The sequence below is a fragment of the Pristiophorus japonicus genome, chromosome 9 (assembly GCF_044704955.1).
Source record: "Pristiophorus japonicus isolate sPriJap1 chromosome 9, sPriJap1.hap1, whole genome shotgun sequence".
Taxonomy (NCBI): domain Eukaryota; kingdom Metazoa; phylum Chordata; class Chondrichthyes; family Pristiophoridae; genus Pristiophorus; species Pristiophorus japonicus.
In genome coordinates this window covers 131,991,745-132,009,217 of record NC_091985.1, presented here as the reverse complement: position 1 = coordinate 132,009,217, position 17,473 = coordinate 131,991,745, and the positions used below count along the sequence as shown (strand labels likewise).

The 17,473-nt window shown below is 44.9% G+C and overlaps 1 protein-coding gene across 3 annotated transcripts in view; it reads right to left on the bottom strand.

Annotated features, from left to right (window-relative positions):
• LOC139273233 (serine/threonine-protein kinase PAK 5-like) overlaps nucleotides 1-17,473 on the bottom strand; it is a 365,900-nt gene that overhangs the window by 90,769 nt on the left and 257,658 nt on the right. For all 3 annotated transcript variants that reach the window (XM_070889858.1, XM_070889859.1, XM_070889860.1), the window contains one exon: nucleotides 5,492-6,301. In XM_070889858.1, coding sequence (XP_070745959.1) covers nucleotides 5,492-6,301 — 810 coding nt within the window. The remainder of the gene's footprint in view (nucleotides 1-5,491; nucleotides 6,302-17,473) is intronic.

The window sequence follows — 17,473 nt, the reverse complement described above, 5'->3', positions numbered from 1 at the left end:
GGGATGATTGGGCAGCGCTATGTGGATGCTTAGCGTAGCGCTGACGCGCTTCAACACCCTGCCCCTTCGCTTAAAAGCCTCGGAGAGCGAGGAGGAGCAGCGTCGAGTCGGGAGGCCTACAAGAGGCCCATCAGTCGCAGTCGGGGAGCGGGAGAGCGAGGAGGAGGAGCAGCGTCGAGTTTGGAGGCCTACAAGAGGCCCATCAGTCGCAGTCAGGGAGCGGGGGAGCAAGGAGGAGGTGCAGCGTCGATCGGGAGGCCTACAAGAGGCCAGCTGGTGCAGCTGCAGCAGGGAGAGAAGGCAAAAAAGTAGAAAGAAATTGAAAGGTGACGTCACAGCCAAGGGGGTAAGTGAATGGTAAGTAGTTTTTCTTTTTCTTTTCTTTATCAGTAACCTTTAGCATTGTTGTTGCCAAATTAAGTTTATCTAGGGGTTAAGTCATGGCAGGAAAGCTCAGACACGTGTTATGCTCCTCCTGTACTATGTGGGAAGTCAGGGATGCTTCCGGTGTCCCTGATGACTACGTGTGTGGGAAGTGTACCCGGCTGCAGCTCCTGACGGACCGCATTGTGGCACTGGAGCTGCGAGTGGATTCACTCTGGAGCATGCACGATGCTGAGAATGACGTGAATAGCACGTTTAGTGAGTCGGTCTTACCGCAGGTAAAGGGTACACAGTCAGATAGACAATGGGTGACCAACAGGAAGAGCTGTGCAAGGAATGTAGTGCAGGGGTCCCCTGCGGTCATCCCCCTGCAAAACAGATACACTACTTTGGGTACTGTTGGGGGGGGGGGGGGGGGAAATGACTCACCTGGGCAGGACCAGAACCAATGCCCTAGGGGGAGTGTTTGCTAGTGCTGTTGGGGAGGAGTTAAACTAATATGGCAGGGGGAACCTATAAGGGAACCTATGCAGGGAGACAGAGGGAAGTAGAATGGGGGCAGAAGCAAGTGATAGAAAGAAGAAAAGTAAAAGTGGAGGGCAGAGAAACCTAAGGCAAAAAGCAAAAAGGGCTACATTACAGCAAAATTCTAAAGGGGCAAAGTGTGTTAAAAAGATAAGCCTATAGGCTCTGTGCCTCAATGCGAGGAGTATTCGGAATAAGATGGACGAATTAACTGTGCAGATAGCAATTAACGGGTATGATGTAATTGGCATCACGGAGACATGGCTCCAGGGTGACCAAGGCTGGGAACTCAACATTTAGGAAGGATAGACAGAAAGGATAAGAAGGTGGGGTGGCATTGCTGATTAAAGAGGAAATTAATGCAATAGTAAAGAAGGACATTAGCTTGGATGATATGGAATCGGTATGGGTGGAGCTACGGAATACCAAAGGGCAGAAAACGCTAGTGGGAGTTGTGTACAGACCACCAAACAGTAGTAGTAAGGTTGGGGACAGCATCAAACAAGAAATTAGGGATGCATGCAATAAAGGTACAGCAGTTATCATGGGTGACTTTAATCTGCATATTGATTGGGCTAACCAAACTGGTAGCAATGTGGTGGAGGAGGATTTCCTGCGGTGTATTAGGGATCGTTTTCTCAACCAATATGTCGATGAACCAACCAGGGAGCTGGCCATCTTAGACTGGATGATGTGTATTGAGAAAGGACTAATTAGCAATCTTATTGTGCGAGACCCCTTGGGGAAGAGTGACCATAACATGGTAGAATTCTTTATTAGGATGGAGAGTGACACAGTTAATTCAGAAACTCGGGTCCTGAACTTAAGGAAAGGTAACTTCGATGGTTTGAGGCATGAATTGGCAAGAATAGACTGGCAAATTATACTTAAAGGGTTGACGGTGGATAGGCAATGGCAAACATTTAAAGATGACATGGATGAACTTCAGCAATTGTACATCCCTGTCTGGAGTAAAAATAAAACGGGGAAGGTGGCTCAACTGTGGCTAACAAGGAAAATTAAGAATAGTGTTAAATCCAAGGAAGAGGCATATAAATTGACCAGAAAAAGCAGCAAACCTGAGGACTGGGAGAAATTTAGAATTCAGCAGAGGAGGACAAAGGGTTTAATTAAGAGGGGGAAAATAAGAGTACGAGAAGAAGCTTGCTGGGAACATAAAAACTGACTGCAAAAGCTTCTATAGATATGTGAAGAGAAAAAGATTAATGAAGACAAACATAGGTCCCTTGCAGTCGGATTCAGGTGAATTTATAATGGGGAACAAAGAAATGGCAGACCAATTGAACAAATACTTTGGTTCTATCTTCACGAAGGAAGACACAAATAACCTTCCAGAAGTACTAGGGGACCGAGGGTCTAGTGAGAAGGAGGAACTGAAGAATATCCATATTAGGCAGGAAATTATATTGGGGAAATTGATGGAATTGAAGGCCGATAAATCCCCGGGGCCTGATGGTCTGCATCCCAGAGTACTTAAGGAAGTGGCCCTAGAAATAGTGGATGCATTGGTGATCATTTTCCAACAGTCTATCGACTCTGGATCAGTTCCTATGGACTAGAGGATAGCTAATATAACACCACTTTTTAAAAAGGGAGGGAGAGAGAAAGTGGGTAATTATAGATCGATTAGCCTGACATCAGTGGCGGGGAAAATGTTGGAATCAATTATTAAGGATGAAATAGCAGAGCATTTGGAAAGCAATGATAGGATCGATCCAAGTCAGCATGGATTTATGAAGGGGAAAATCATGCTTGAGAAATCTTCTGGAATTTTTTGAGGAAGTAACTAGTAGAGTGGACAAGGGAGAACCAGTAGAGGTGGTGTATTTAGATTTCAAAAGGCTTTTGACAAGGTCCCACACAAGAGATTGGTGTGCACAATTGAAGCACATGGTATTGGGGGTAATATACTGACGTGGATAGAGAGCTGGTTGGCAGACAGGAAGCAGAGAGTCGGGATAAACGGGTCCTTTTCAGAATGGCAGGCAGTGACTAGTGGGGTGCCACAGGGCTCAGTGCTGGGACCCCAGCTCTTTACAATATACATCAATGATTTGGATGAAGGAATTGAGTATAATATCTCCAAGTTTGCAGATGACACTAAACTGGGTGGCGGTGTGAGCTGTGAGGGGGACGCTAAGAGGCTGCAGGGTGACTTGGACAGGTTAGGTGAGTGGGCAAATGCATGGCAGATGCAGTATAATGTGGATAAATGTGAGGTTATCCACTTTGGGGGCAAAAACCCGAAGACAGATTATCTGAATGGTGGCAGATTAGGAAAAGGGGATGTGCAACGAGAGTTGGGTGTCATGGTTCATCAGTCATTGAAAGTTGGCATACAGGTACAGCAGGCGGTAAAGAAAGCAAATAGTATGTTGGCCTTCATAGCGAGGGGATTTGAGTGTAGGAGCAGGGAGGTCCTACTGCAGTTGTACAGGGCCTTGGTGAGGCCTCACCTGGAATATTGTGTTCAGTTTTGGTCTTCTAATCTGAGGAAGGATGTTCTTGCTACTGATGGAGTGCAGCGAAAGTTCACCAGACTGATTCCAGGGATGGCAGGACTGACATATGAGGAGAGACTGGATCAACTGGTCCTTTATACATTGGAGTCTAGAAGGATGAGAGGGGATCTCATAGAAACATACAAGATTCTGACGGGACGGGACAGGTTAGATGCGGGTAGATTGTTCCCGATGTTGGCGAAGTCCAGAACCAGGGGACACAGCCTTAGGATAAGGGGTAGGCCATTTAGGACTGAGATGAGGAGAAACTTCTTCACTCAGAGTTGTTAATCTGTGGAATTCCCTACCGCAGAGATTTGTTGATGCCAGTTCATTAGATATATTCGAGATGGAGTTAGATATGGCTCTTACGGCTAAGGGGATCAAGGGGTATGGAGAGAAAGCAGGAAAGGGGTACTGAGAGAATGATCAGCCATGATCATATTGAATGGTGGTGCAGGCTCTTAGGGCCAAATGGCCTACTCCTGCACCTATTTTCTATGTTTCCATGTTTCTCTGCTGGACCACCAGAGCAGCATGGTAATGGGCCCGCAGCCCAGCACCCAAAATGGAGTGCTGGGCTGAACGATGGCGGCCCGGACCACGGAAAAAAAAAAAAACAGGTAGGCTAGCTGGCAAAAAAACTAAGATGGCGGCTCGCGCCAACCTCACAGGGCAATTTCCCCCGCGGAGTAGAAAGGGGTCGCTGCGCGGTGCTGATGACAACGCCGGTTGCGCGACGGCACGGAAGGAGTGTCGCTGCCGTGATAACGCCTCCACAAACTCACGGGCAATTTCTTGGGAGCCGGTAGCGCCCCCTCACACTCCAAGCCCCCACCACCCGGTGAAAAGTGTCTTGTGCCCAGTTAGCACCCCCGGGGGCGCTAACAGGCTTCTCAAAAAGGGACAATTTCGCCCCCTCTTTCTCTCTTTCCTCCTTTAAGATGCCTCACAAAAGCTACCTCTTTGAGCAAGGTTTTGGTCATCTGTCCTAATATCTCATGTGGTTTGATGTCAAATTTTGCTTGATAACGCTCTTGTGAAGTGCCTTAGGACATTTTACTATGTTAAAGGCGCTATATAAATGCATACTTGCAGAAAAAGGGAGAAATGGGCAACAAAAATATCTTACAGGCGGGGAGGGGTGTTGCCAATGTGTGTCGTCACGGTGAGGTTCAAATTTCAGAGCAGAACTGCTGGAGGCCTAGGTGTACGTTGCCTACCCATCCTCTCAGCTGCAGTACAAAATGATTTAGGGTAACAAAATGCAGCTGAAAACAACTGAGTGATCTTTATTCTCAACAAAATAAAATTATGGAAACACCAGTTAAAATACTTTAATGAAAAAAGTTACACAGTGTTACAAGTGGTCTGACATGTGACACTATGGAGTGGCAAGATGGGGCTTCTGTCCCATAATTCCCCACACGATTAGTTCTCAATCTCATCCAGCGCTATTTAGGAATGCACTTCTGAAGGACGGAGGAAAAATTGGTGGCTGAGTCGACCTGAGCCACTCGTGCATTCCCTGGTAAGCAGATTAGAGCAGCATTGATGATGACTATGCAAAATCAGAAATAGAAGCATATAAAATGGATGTGTGATTTGCAGAAACTGAAGAATTAGAGGAATATACAATATACTAACCATATATTGCTAATAATGATCTTCATGACAAAAATTAATTATCTTCAAAACAGTCAGCAGGAGGGGAATTTTTCAGATTCAGAAGGATACTTTTAACTTCTACCTCTTCACTTATATTTGCAATATATAATAACTTCCTACTTATCAAGTCTTATAAAGTTCACGACTATATGTTTTTCTTGTACATTCTTTAAATCCATTAAGACTAAGAAATGTACTGAACCTTTAAAAGAAAGCATGTTTTTAAATAAAAGAGCACAATTACATTTGAAGCAGCCAAAAAAAAAAGGAGGGTGAAATTGCAGCTAGGGAGGATGGAAATCCAAAGAAATCAAACCACACAGTGCCACACAGTGGTGGAATGCAGATGTGAATACAAGTGTTGAAGGCTTGAATATGAAAGTGGCATTTACCTTAGGAATGCATGATACAGCCGTCGACTCTGACAGCCTGGGATATGTGTATGAGCTATATGCATGTCCAGTGGGATGTGTAGACTTAAATGCACTGGCAGCATATGGCATGCTTGGTTCCTGCAGTCCAGATCCTGATTTTGATCTCTGTCTCATAGTCGGCTGAGGGCTTGTCTGTATGACATAGGATGACTTTGGTCGTTTGTCCAAGTCTTCCCTTTGGGGTTCTGGACCCCAGTCGTTTTCTCTGTATTCCAATTTTTCTCTAGGAATTTCTCTTTGAGTAGCAGTTCTAGAAGGTGTACTTTGTGGGTGTCTCCTGTGAACTGGCGGTGACCTCTGAGCTCTTGGGGAGTCCCTGCTTGTCACAATGTGGTCTGTTGGCCTAATTTTTGACACCATATATGCATAGTAGTCTGGTGGCAATCTACCAAAATCTGTCTTTTGCACATTATCTTCTAAGTAATACGTTTCTACAGACCGAACTCTGTTAGAATCCTGGCCATTTTGTTGAGCTGCTTTATTATATTTGTGATATCTGTCCCAGTCTTCTGCATGATTGCTCAGTTCTTTGCATTTCCCTGCTGTAAAATCTTTTGAAGATTCAATATCATATGAATGTCTGAGATAATAATGGCTGAAGCCATTTTCTTCAGGACTGCACAGGCTATGGTTGGAATTTGTCTGTGGTGGAGCAGGAGGACTCTCCCTACGTAGAGAGTTTGAGCGAGTTACAGAAATATCATTGAACTCTTCCAAAAGGCCATTTAAGGAAGTGTCTTTCCATGCTCTGTTTCCTCTGACTATAGTCTGTAACAAAAAATAAATCAGTTAATATAGACAGAGGGTTTAATATTAGAATACAACAGTCAGTGCTTTCAAGCTCAAAAGAATTCCTTTATTGGGAACAATCTTTATGTTTCTCTGACAGCACAATTGTAAACAATTACAAATATTCACACCTATTATTTTAAAATGTCTATCTGATGTTTGTCCATCTGTTTTGTATGATCTGATTGCTCTGCCCATCCTATCCTATCTCCTTGGTGTCAAATATTTAATTGAGACAACTGTCAATCAATGAGGTGGTTGATGTGACTCAATTCTGATCAATTATTTGGGGGTTTGGGTAACGGGTAGACAGGTAGGGGTAGGAACTCACTGAATGTTTTAATGAATGATGTTTCTAACCTGGCACCAGAGCACAAATAATCAGTGGTGGAAGAAAGGCTGTAGACCTGATCTTTCCCTTCAAGACTGCAATGAATGGTCCTCAACTGAACATTTACCATCGCAACTTTGATGATTGCTCAGAAATTCTAAAGATGGCCTACTGTACTTCATTCTCTTTTGAAACATTTGTCAACATTTTCATAAGGTAGGGCTAAGGTCAAACAACATTAACAAATGCAATAGATATAGTTGTCCACAGTAAACAATGGTGTTCTGTATTAGGTACTACATTTAAGAATGTCAGATGTAAAATGTTGTTGATAATTACGGTTACATTTTTAGCCTACATCCCAATATAAAATGTGGTACTATTGAGAAAAAATCCCCGTTCAATGGAGATGGTTCCGTATGACTGACGCACAAATCTATATTCATTAAAAGTCTTGTGTATAATATATCGCACACTAAATGTTTAGGGTGGCACATTAAATTTGCCTGCAACAAGAAAAAAAGATCAAACTTTTCTGATTAGCTGAAATACTGATTATATTGACATTTGATCAGGAAAGCAACCAATTCAAATTCAATCACATTGTTCAATTTAATTTGCAGCAGCACTTTGATTTCTGACCCAGCTGAATATGCAGTCAGATAAATAACATTGATAATATGAGAAACACATAAAACTGAACTCATTAGACAGTAGACAAATTCGGAGACGGAGAAGAAAAGAGGAAGAAAATATGTGTGGGAGAAAAGCATTGTACGAGTTTCTAGTTTCCAACATGCTGCTGTGGAAAATAATACCCAGAGTGACCAAGACAACCAGGTGCAAAAAAGGATTCTTTAACTGAGCCAGGCTTTTCAAGCTCCTGTTGACAAATTCAGCAAGAGGTACATTAGAGAGTAAGTAGTTTTTAAGCTATTCCTACAGCATTGTAATCCCGAGAGCATCATTTCAACTGATTCAAGATGGGGCCACATTAAACATGATAATCATGCTCCAGACATCAGACTAACCCTGTGCAATCCTATGGAAGATTAGCTAGCATTTATAAATAAAAACAATTCATTATTTTCCTTCCTAATTTGTTCGTTTTTCTCTGAATAACTGAAGGGTACATCGCCATAACATTCAATCAGTATTAAGGTTTATATGTACAGCTTTCCAAAACACTGAACCAGCAATTTCTAACCTTTAATCATATGTACTTTTTGAACATTTACTGAAGCTCAATCTCACAATATCTAAAAATCTCATATCTGTGCAAACTTCCATTATAAATTTCAATGTCAGTATTTGCAACTGAAACTGCCTCGGTAAACTTGTTACTCTGTAATTATGCCATCCCACCTGTACTGGCACTGTAACACCCCAGTTTTGCATCTCCCAGCTCCTCAGCCTGTACTGCATATGTTCCAATGAATTATATTTCTGTTTCACAAATTGTTGCAAGTTTTGTTGTTTAACTACAAGTAATAATATAAAATCAAAATAGCATATAAAAATAAGGGCATGTATGGAGGAGTGTGACAGAAAAATGTGATAAAAATGGAAGTGTGATAGTTTCGGAAGTATGAAAATATACTAGACGTTTGTATAATTATAGATAGATATATATTCTATCTATCTTTCATATCTTCGTCTGGTACTCCTTCCTTCACCCTCCCCCGATTGGCTACATTGGATTTTCAGCCTAACAAATTAATAGAAAACCCCAGCCAGAAACTAACAAAGAAAATAGTCTGGATTATGTTGTATAAACCTCCCTCCATTTTACCTTTTTTAAGTCTCACAGGAGCAGTGGAGGGAAGTAGAGGGCAGATAATAGGAATAAACCGAGAGGAAGAAATAAACTGTTGCAAGAACCTCTCAGCATAAGAAGCCACTTGTGACTATGGACTAAGAGAATGGTTAAAGGCTGTAATTTGGCAAAGGACAAATGAGGAAGAAAAAAGAAAAGAAATAACTTGTATTTATATAGCACCTTTCATAACCTCAAGACTTCCCAAAGCAGTTTACAGCCAATGAAATACTTTTGGAGGTGTGGTCACTGTTGTAATGCAGGAAAATGCAGCAGTCAATTTACGCACAGCAAGATCTCGCAAACAGCAATAAGATAATTGTCATGTATCTCACACCACTGTATATATCTGTATCTTACCATGCTATACATGACTGTAACTAGATATGACCTCAATCCACAAGCATACTTTACCACCAGGGGTGCACTTGCAGGAGACACTGCACACCTGTCCAACACAGGTATATAAAGGCAGGTCTCAGGCAAGTGTGGCATTCCAGAGCTGTGAAATAAAGGTGCAGGTCCTGAGTGACCTTGACTTCAGCATGTGCCTCGTGTAAGTCTGTACTGCAGGGTCAGGACTTTACAGCGGCGACGAGGATGGGATCACAGAATCCACAGAATGGCTACCAACGGCTCAGATGACAAATATAATGCGGAAGATAATTGGGAGTACTTTATAGAAAGGCTCCAGCAAAGCTTTGTAACCAAAGACTGGTTGGGCGACGATAAGGCAGACAAGAGAAGAGCCCATCTCTTGACCAGTTGTGGCTCGAAAACATACACCTTAATGAAGGACCTGCTGACACCCGAGAAACCAGCAAGCAAGTCGTTTGAAGAGTTGACCACTTGAAGCCAGCAAGCAGCCTACACATGGCCAGACACAGGTTCTACAACTACAGACGCTGTGTGGGCCAGAGCATACCCGACTTTGTGGCGGAACTTCGGTGGCTGGCTAGTTTATGTGCGTTCTCCAGTGAACTAAGGAATGAAGTACTGAGAGACTTTTTTATTGAAGGAATAGGCCATGCAGGCATATTCCGAAAGCTCATAGAGACCAAGAATTTGACCCTCGAGGCAGCAGCACTGGTCGCACAGACATTCTTGGCAGGAGAAGAAGAAACGAGGTTGATCTATACTGCGGGTACGACAACTAACGAAACATCGGAACAAGGGTTCACAGCGTGAAACAAGCCGCTATCCCCACACACACACAAAGGCAGGAGAGCAGGCCTTCAACAGCAGGCAGTGGCGCCAGAAGCCATCAAGGGCCACATGAACGGCCGTTCACACCTCAGCAACCCACAATGCGAGCAATCAACTACAAACTGAGAGAAGCTCAAGAGAGATCAGCCAGACGCAGCTCATCCTTCGGAAACAATGGAAGCGGTCTGTGCTGGAGATGTGGGGGAAGGCACTCATCAAGGGGGTGCCGATTTCAGCATGCCGTTTGCAGAAACTGCAACTATACAGGACATCTGGCTCACATGTGCAGAAAAACAGCAGCTCGGCTGGTATACGAATCGGAAGGGTCGGAGAGTGGACCAGAAGACGTTGGGGACAGTGCCCGGGACACCGAGGTACAGCGGGTCAACACGATCAATGTCCACTGTTCTTACAACAAGACGCCTCCAATAATGCTGAGGGTCCTACTCAACGGGATACCCGTCAACATGGAACTGGACACGGGAGCGAGTCAATCTCTCATGAGCGTCCTACAATTTGAACAGATGTGGCCGCACAAAAGCAACAGACCAAAACTCACAAGGACCTATACCAAAGAAATCGTCCCAGTCCTTGGCAGCGCCATGCTCTCAGTCACACACAAAGGGACGGTGAAACGACTTCCCCTGTGGATTGTCCCCGGAGATCTCCCAGCACTGTTGGGGAGAAGCTGGCTGGCAAAACTAAATTGGAAATGGGATGATGTTCACGCCATGTCGTCAGAGGAACGGACCTCCTGCTCAACAGTTCTAAGTCGATTTGAACATCTCTTTCAGCCAGGTGTGGGCACCTTCAAAGGGGCTAAAGTTAAAATCTACATCACACATGATGCCAGACCGGTCCATCACAAGGCTAGAGCTGTGCCTTAAGTGATGAGGGAAAAGATTGAGCATGAACTGGACCGGCTTCTGCGGGAAGGCATTATCTCACCCGTGGAATTTAGCGACTGGGCAAGTCCCATCGTCCCCGTTATGAAGCCTGATGGATCTGTACGAATCTGTGGGAATTACAGATCTACTATAAACAGAGTCTCCCGACAGGACCAATACCCGCTGCCCACATTGGCTGGAGGAAAACTTTTCTCGAAACTAGATCTCACATCTGCATATATGACGCAAGAACTGACTGAACAGTCTAAGCTACTCACCACCATCAACACACATCGAGGCTTTTTCATGTACAATCGATGCCCATTCGGCATCAGGTTGGCAGCTGCTATATTCCAGCGCAACATGGAGAGTCTGCTCAAGTCCTTCCTGGGGACAGTTGTGTTTCAAGACGACATACTCATCACGGGCAGGGACACCGACTCCGATCTCCGCAATCTGGAGGACGTACTAAAGCGATTGGATCGGGTAGGTCTAAGAGTTAAAAAATTCAAGTGTCTGTTTCTCGCGCCCGAGGTTGAATTTTTGGGCAGAAGGATTGCCGCTGATGGAATCCGCCCAACAGAATCCAAAACCGAAGCAATTCATCTGGCATCCAGGCCCCGGAATGTTTCGGAACTGCGTGCCTTTCTCGGGCTACTCAATTACTTTGGGAACTTTATGCAGAACTTGAGCACGCTGCTGGAGCCTCTCAGAAAGGGGTGCGATTGGTCTTGGGAGGACGCCCAAGAACGCGCCTTCAATAAGGTACGCAACCTTCTATATTCCAACAGTGTTTTGACTTTTTTTGACCCAGGTAAAAAGCTAGTTCTTACACGTGATGCGTCAGCGTTTGGGGTCGGGTGCGTTTTACAGCATGTCAATGGTGTGGGTAAATTACAACCCATTGCTTATGCCTCCAGGTCACTTTCGCGGGCGAAGTGCGGGTACGGTATGGTGGAGAACGAGGCACTCGCATGCGTGTACTGTGTCAAAAAGATGCACCAATACCTTTTCGGGGCCAAGTTCGCGTTAGAAACGAACCACAAACCTCTCACGTCCCTGCTATCTGAGAGCAAGGCAATAAACGCCAATGCCTGGGCGCGCATTCAATGGTGGGCATTCATGCTGGCGTCTTACGACTACACAATAAGGCACAGACCAGGCACAGACAACTGTGCCTATGCGCTTAGCAGGCTATCCCTGGCGACCATGGAAGGGTCCGACGAACAGGACTGTGAGATGGTCATGGCAATCAATGCCTTTGAGTCCACAGGTTCGCCCATGACGGATCGCCAAATCAGAGCCTGGATGACCAGCGACCCCACGTTATCCTTAGTCAAAAGATGTGTTTTAACTGGTGTCTGGGCAGAGGCTCGTGATGCCTGCCCCGAGGAGATCAAACCTTTCCATAGGCGCATGCATGAACTATCACTACAGGCAGACTGCCTGATGTGGGGCAGCCGAGTAGTCATGCCTTTGTGAGGCAGAGAGGCGTTTGTCCGGGAGCTCCACCACGAGCACCTGGGTATCGTTCTCATGAAGGCCATAGCCAGATCCCACGTCTGGTGGCCTTGCATTGATGCGGACTTGGATCTCTGCGTCCGACGGTGCACCATTTGTGCCCCACTCAGCAATGCCCCCAGGGAGGCCCCCCTGAGCCCCTGGCCCACCAAACCGTGGTCGCGGGTGCACGTCGACTATGCGGGCCCATTCATGGGCAAAATGTTCCTCGTAGTCGTCGATGCATTTTCAAAGTGGATCGAATGCACCATTTTAAACTCGAGCACCACTTTCACCACTGTGGAGCGCCTTAGAACCATGTTTGCAACGCATGGAATTCCTGACATATTGGTCAGTGATAATGGTCCGTGCTTCACCAGCGCAGAATTCCAAGATTTTATAGTTGACCATGGCATAAATCACGTTAAGACGGCACCGTTCAAGCCGGCCTCCAATGGCCAGGTGGAGCGAGCAGTGCAAATCATTAAACAAGACATGCTAAAAATCCAAGGTCCCATGCTGCAGAGCCACCTGTCGCGACTGCTGCTGGCATACAGATCTCGTCCGCATTTGTTGACTGGGGTTCCCCCCGTGCAACTATTGATGAAACGGACCTTAAAGACTAGGCTCTCGTTAATCCTCCCAGACATGCATGAAATTGTTGAGGCAAAGCGCCGGAAGCTAACTGAGTACCATGACCGAAATTCGAGGGGGAGGTGGAATGAGATAGGAGACAAAGTGTTTGTGCTAAACAATGGCAGGGGTCCCAAATGGCTTGCAGGGACATTAACAGGCAAGGAAGGAAACAGGCTACTGGTTGTACAAATGGACAATGGACAAACCTGCTGGAGGCATGTAGACCAAGTAAAAAGTAGATTCATCAACAACACTGCAGAACCAGAGGCAGACTACAATGTGGAACTCACACCACACCTGGTGGACAAACAGAGGGAACAACCTGAGGAAAGGGCAGTCTCAACAGACAGCTCAGGCGAGATACCAGCAATCACATCGAAAGAAAAACAGGCACTAAGGCAAACAACTGAACCACAACTAAGACGCTCCACGCGAGAGCGTAGACCACTTGAGAGACTGAATCAATGAAGACAATAAGACCTTGGGGGAGGGTGATGTCATGTATCTCACACCACTGTATATAACTGTATCTTACCATGCTGTACATGACTGTAACTAGATATGACCTGTAACCACAAGCATACTTTACCACCAGGGGTGCACTTGCAGGAGACACTGCACACCTGTCCCAACACAGGTATTTAAAGGCAGGTCTCAGGCAAGTGTGGCATTCCAGAGCTGTGAAATAAAGGTGCAGGTCCAGAGTGACCTTGCCTTCAGCATGTGCCTCGTGTAAGTCTGTACTGCAGGGTCAGGACTTTACAATAATGATCAGATAATCTGTTTTAATGATGTTGATTGAGATATAAACAATGGACATGACAGTTGGGAGAACCCCTCTGCTCTTCTTCAAATAGCGCCATGGGATCTTTTATAACCATCTGAGAGGTCAGACGGAATCTTGGTTTAACATCTCATCTGAAGGACGGCACCTCTGACAGTGCAGCTCTCCCTCAGTGCACTGCACAGGTTAAGAATGAAGCTGGAAAGAGTGAAAATTACTAGCGGACAAGCTAAACCTTTCAGAGTTGTAGCCAAGAGTTACTGGGCAGATGTGATGGGAGTTGAAAAAATACTTGGCTGTCACACAACATAATGCTCCTGGGCATTGATCTTGGTATTGATCTGGGGATAAGAAAACAGCAGCAATATTTCCCATAGTTCTTTTTCATTTTGCCATCATTTAAAACTAATCAGAGGTGCAAAAAGACCACAGGGAATGTATCTATTTAATTTTAATAAGTTGTGGCCCCTAATCAATCATGACTTAATTAATTTTCACAGGTTTATATTGTTCTCTCAATGTACTACTGGATTTCAGATTCAATTTAATTGAAGCATTCAATGTTACCTAACAAACCAGTCTCAGCTTTTTCTATTCTTCATTGCCAATTTACAAACTGAATGTCAAGCTATAGTGCAGTGAGTTAGAACATTATCCTCTTGCCGCTGAAATATGGATTTAAGCGAAGTCCAGACTGATGGAAATAAAAATGTTTCTCTCTTCCTTTAAAGAAATTAGCTTAGTTCGTCTATGAAGTTGCAGCCAAGGTAAATTGTTGGTATTGTGCTGAGATAGCCATACCGTACATCTAATCCATGTTATCGCTGATGTGGGTGTGGACACTATGTACAAAAATTGGAAAACATTCCATTCCCCAGTACTGACTAAGAAACACAAAATATTCCCTCCTAAAAATGATAGCAAATATTTGTTCTGCTGGTGTGGGAGTCTAGAACAAGGGGACATAACCTTAAAATCATAGCCAGGCCATTCAGAAGAGAAGTTTGGAACACTTCTTCATGCAAAAGGTGGTAGATGTGTGGAACTATCTCCTACAGACAGCAGCAGAAGCTAGCTCAGTTAATAATTTTAATTTTTGCTCGGCAAGGGTATAAAAGGATCTGGAGCCAAAGCAGTTGGATGGAGTTAATATACAGATCAGCTACGATCTCATTGATTGGCAGAACAGGATGGACGGGCTGAGTGGCCTCCTCCTGTTCCTATGTTCCTAATAATAATGGCTACCTGGAATCCTCAGAGCAGTATCTGTGTCTGGAAACCTTTTATTTTTTTTCTTGCTAGTTTGCACTTTTTTGCCTTGATTTAAAAAAAAAAACATGCTGCCGCTGACAAAGTAATTTGTTTCAGTATACCCGCTCTTCTTGACTACAGGCCACTGCACTAGACATCTGATACCAGCATCAACAAGATATCAAGAGTTCGTGGTCGCTGAGGCATGAGTCCGGGATCGGCAGAGGCCTATAAAGGCGTGCTTGTGCAGCTACAGGGAGAAGGCACAAGAGTAGAAAGAAATAGAAAGGTGACGTCACAGCCAAGGGGGTAAGTGATTGGCTGGTGATTGGTATGTAGCTTTTCTTTTTTCTTTTCTATATCAGTGAGTAACATTTAGCATTGTTGCTGCCAATTTAAGTGTATCTAAGGGTCAAGTCATGGCAGGAGAGCTCGGACACGTGTTATGCTCCTCCTGTACTATGTGCGAAATCAGGAATGCCTCTGGTGTCCCTGACGACTACATGTGCGGGAAGTGTATCCACCTCCAGCTCCTGACGAACCGCGATGCGGAACTGGAGCAGAGGGTGGATTCACTCTGGAGCATCCACGATGCTGAGAATGACGTGAATAGCACGTTTAGTGAGTTGGTCTTACCGCAGGTAAAGGGTACACAGCCAGATAGGGAATGGAAGACCAACAGGAAGAGCAGCGCAAGGAAAACAGATCCCCCTGCAAAACAGATACACCGCTTTGAGTACTGTTGAGGGGGATGACTCATCAGGGGAGAGCAGCAGCAGCCAAGTTCATGGCACCATGGCTGGCTCTGCTGCACAGGAGGGCAGGAAAAAGAGTGGGAGAGCGATAGTGATAGGGGATTCAATTGTAACGGGAATAAATAGACGTTTCTGCGGCCGCAACCGAGACTCCAGGATGGTATGTTGCCTTCCTGGTGCAAGGGTCAAGGATGTCTCGGAGCGGATGCAGGACATTCTGAAAAGGGAGGGTGAACAGCCAGTTGTCGTGGTGCATATAGGTACCAATGACATAGATAAAAAACGGGATGAGGTCCTACGAGGCGAATTTAGGGAGCGAGGAGCTAAATTAAAAAGTAGGACCTCAAAAGTAGTAATCTCAGGATTGCTACCAGTGCCACTTGCTAGTCAGAGTAGGAATCGCAGGATAGCTCAGATGAATACGTGGCTTGAGGAGTGGTGCAGAAGGGTGGGATTCAAATTCCTGGGACATTGGAACCGGTTCTGGGGGGAGGTGGGACCAGTACAAACCGGATGGTCTGCACCTGGGCAGGACCGGAACCAATATCCTAGGGGGAGTGTTTGCTAGTGCTGTTGGGGAGGAGTTAAACTAATATGGCAGGGGGATGGGAACCTATGCAGGGAGACATAGGGAAATAAAAAGGAGGCAGAAGCAAAATATAGAAGGGAGAATAGTAAAAGTGGAGGGCAGAGAAACCCAAGGCAAAAAACAAAAAGGGCCACATTACAGCAAAATTCTAAAGGGGCAAAGTGTGTTAAAAAAACAAGCCTGAAGGCTCTGTGCCTCAATGCGAGGAGTATTTGGAATAAGGTGGATGAATTAACTGCGCAGATAGCAGTTAACGGATACGATGTGATTGGCATCACGGAGACATGGCTCCAGGGGGACCAAGGCTGGGAACTCAACATCCAAGGGTGTTCAACATTTAGGCGTTGTTGGTTAAAGATGAAATCAATGCAATTGTAAGGAAGGACATTAGCCTGGATGATGTGGAATCGGTATGGGTGGAGCTGCGGAATTCCAAAGGGCAGAAAACGCTCGTGGGTGTTGTGTATAGACCACCAAATAGTAGTAGTGAGGATGGGGACAGCATCAAACAAGAAATAAGGGATGTGTGCATTAAAGGTACAGCAGTAATCATGGGCGACTTTAATCTACACATTGATTGGGCTAACCAAACTGGTAGCAATGTGATGGAGGAGGATTTCCTGGGGTGTATTAGGGATGGTTTTCTAGACCAATATGTCGAGGGAGCTGGCCATCCGAGACTGGGTATTGTGTAATGAGAAGGGACTAATTAGCAATCTTGTTGTGCGCGGCCCCTTGGGGAAAAGTGACCATAATATGGTAGAATTCTTTATTAAGATGGAGAGTGACAAAGTTAATTCGGAAACTAGGGTCCTGAACTTAAGGAAAGGTAACTTCGATGGTATGAGGCGTGAATTGGCTAGAATAGACTGGCAAACGATACTAAAAGGGTTGACGGTGGATAAGCAATGGCAAACATTTAAAGATCACATGGATGAACTTCAGCAAATGTACATCCCAGTCTGGAGTAAAAATAAAACTGGGAAGGTGGCTCAACCATGGCTAACAAAGGAAAATAAGGATAGTGTTAAAGCCAAGGAAGAGGCATATAAATTGGCTAGAAAAAGCAACAAACCTGAGGACTGGGAGAAATTTAGAATTCAACAGAGGAGGACTAAGGGTTTAATTAAGAGGGGGAAAATAAAGTACGAGAGAAGCTTGCAAGGAATATAAAAACTGACTGCAAAAGCTTCTATAAATATGTGAAGAGAAAAAGATTAGTAAAGACAAACGTAGGTCCCTTTCAGTCAGATTCGGGTGAAATTATAATGGGGAACAAAGAAATGGCAGACCAATTGAACCAATACTTCGGTTCTGTCTTCATGACGGAAAATACAAATAACCTTCAGAAGGTACTAGGGGTTAGTGGGTCTAGTGAGAAGGAGGAACTGAAGGA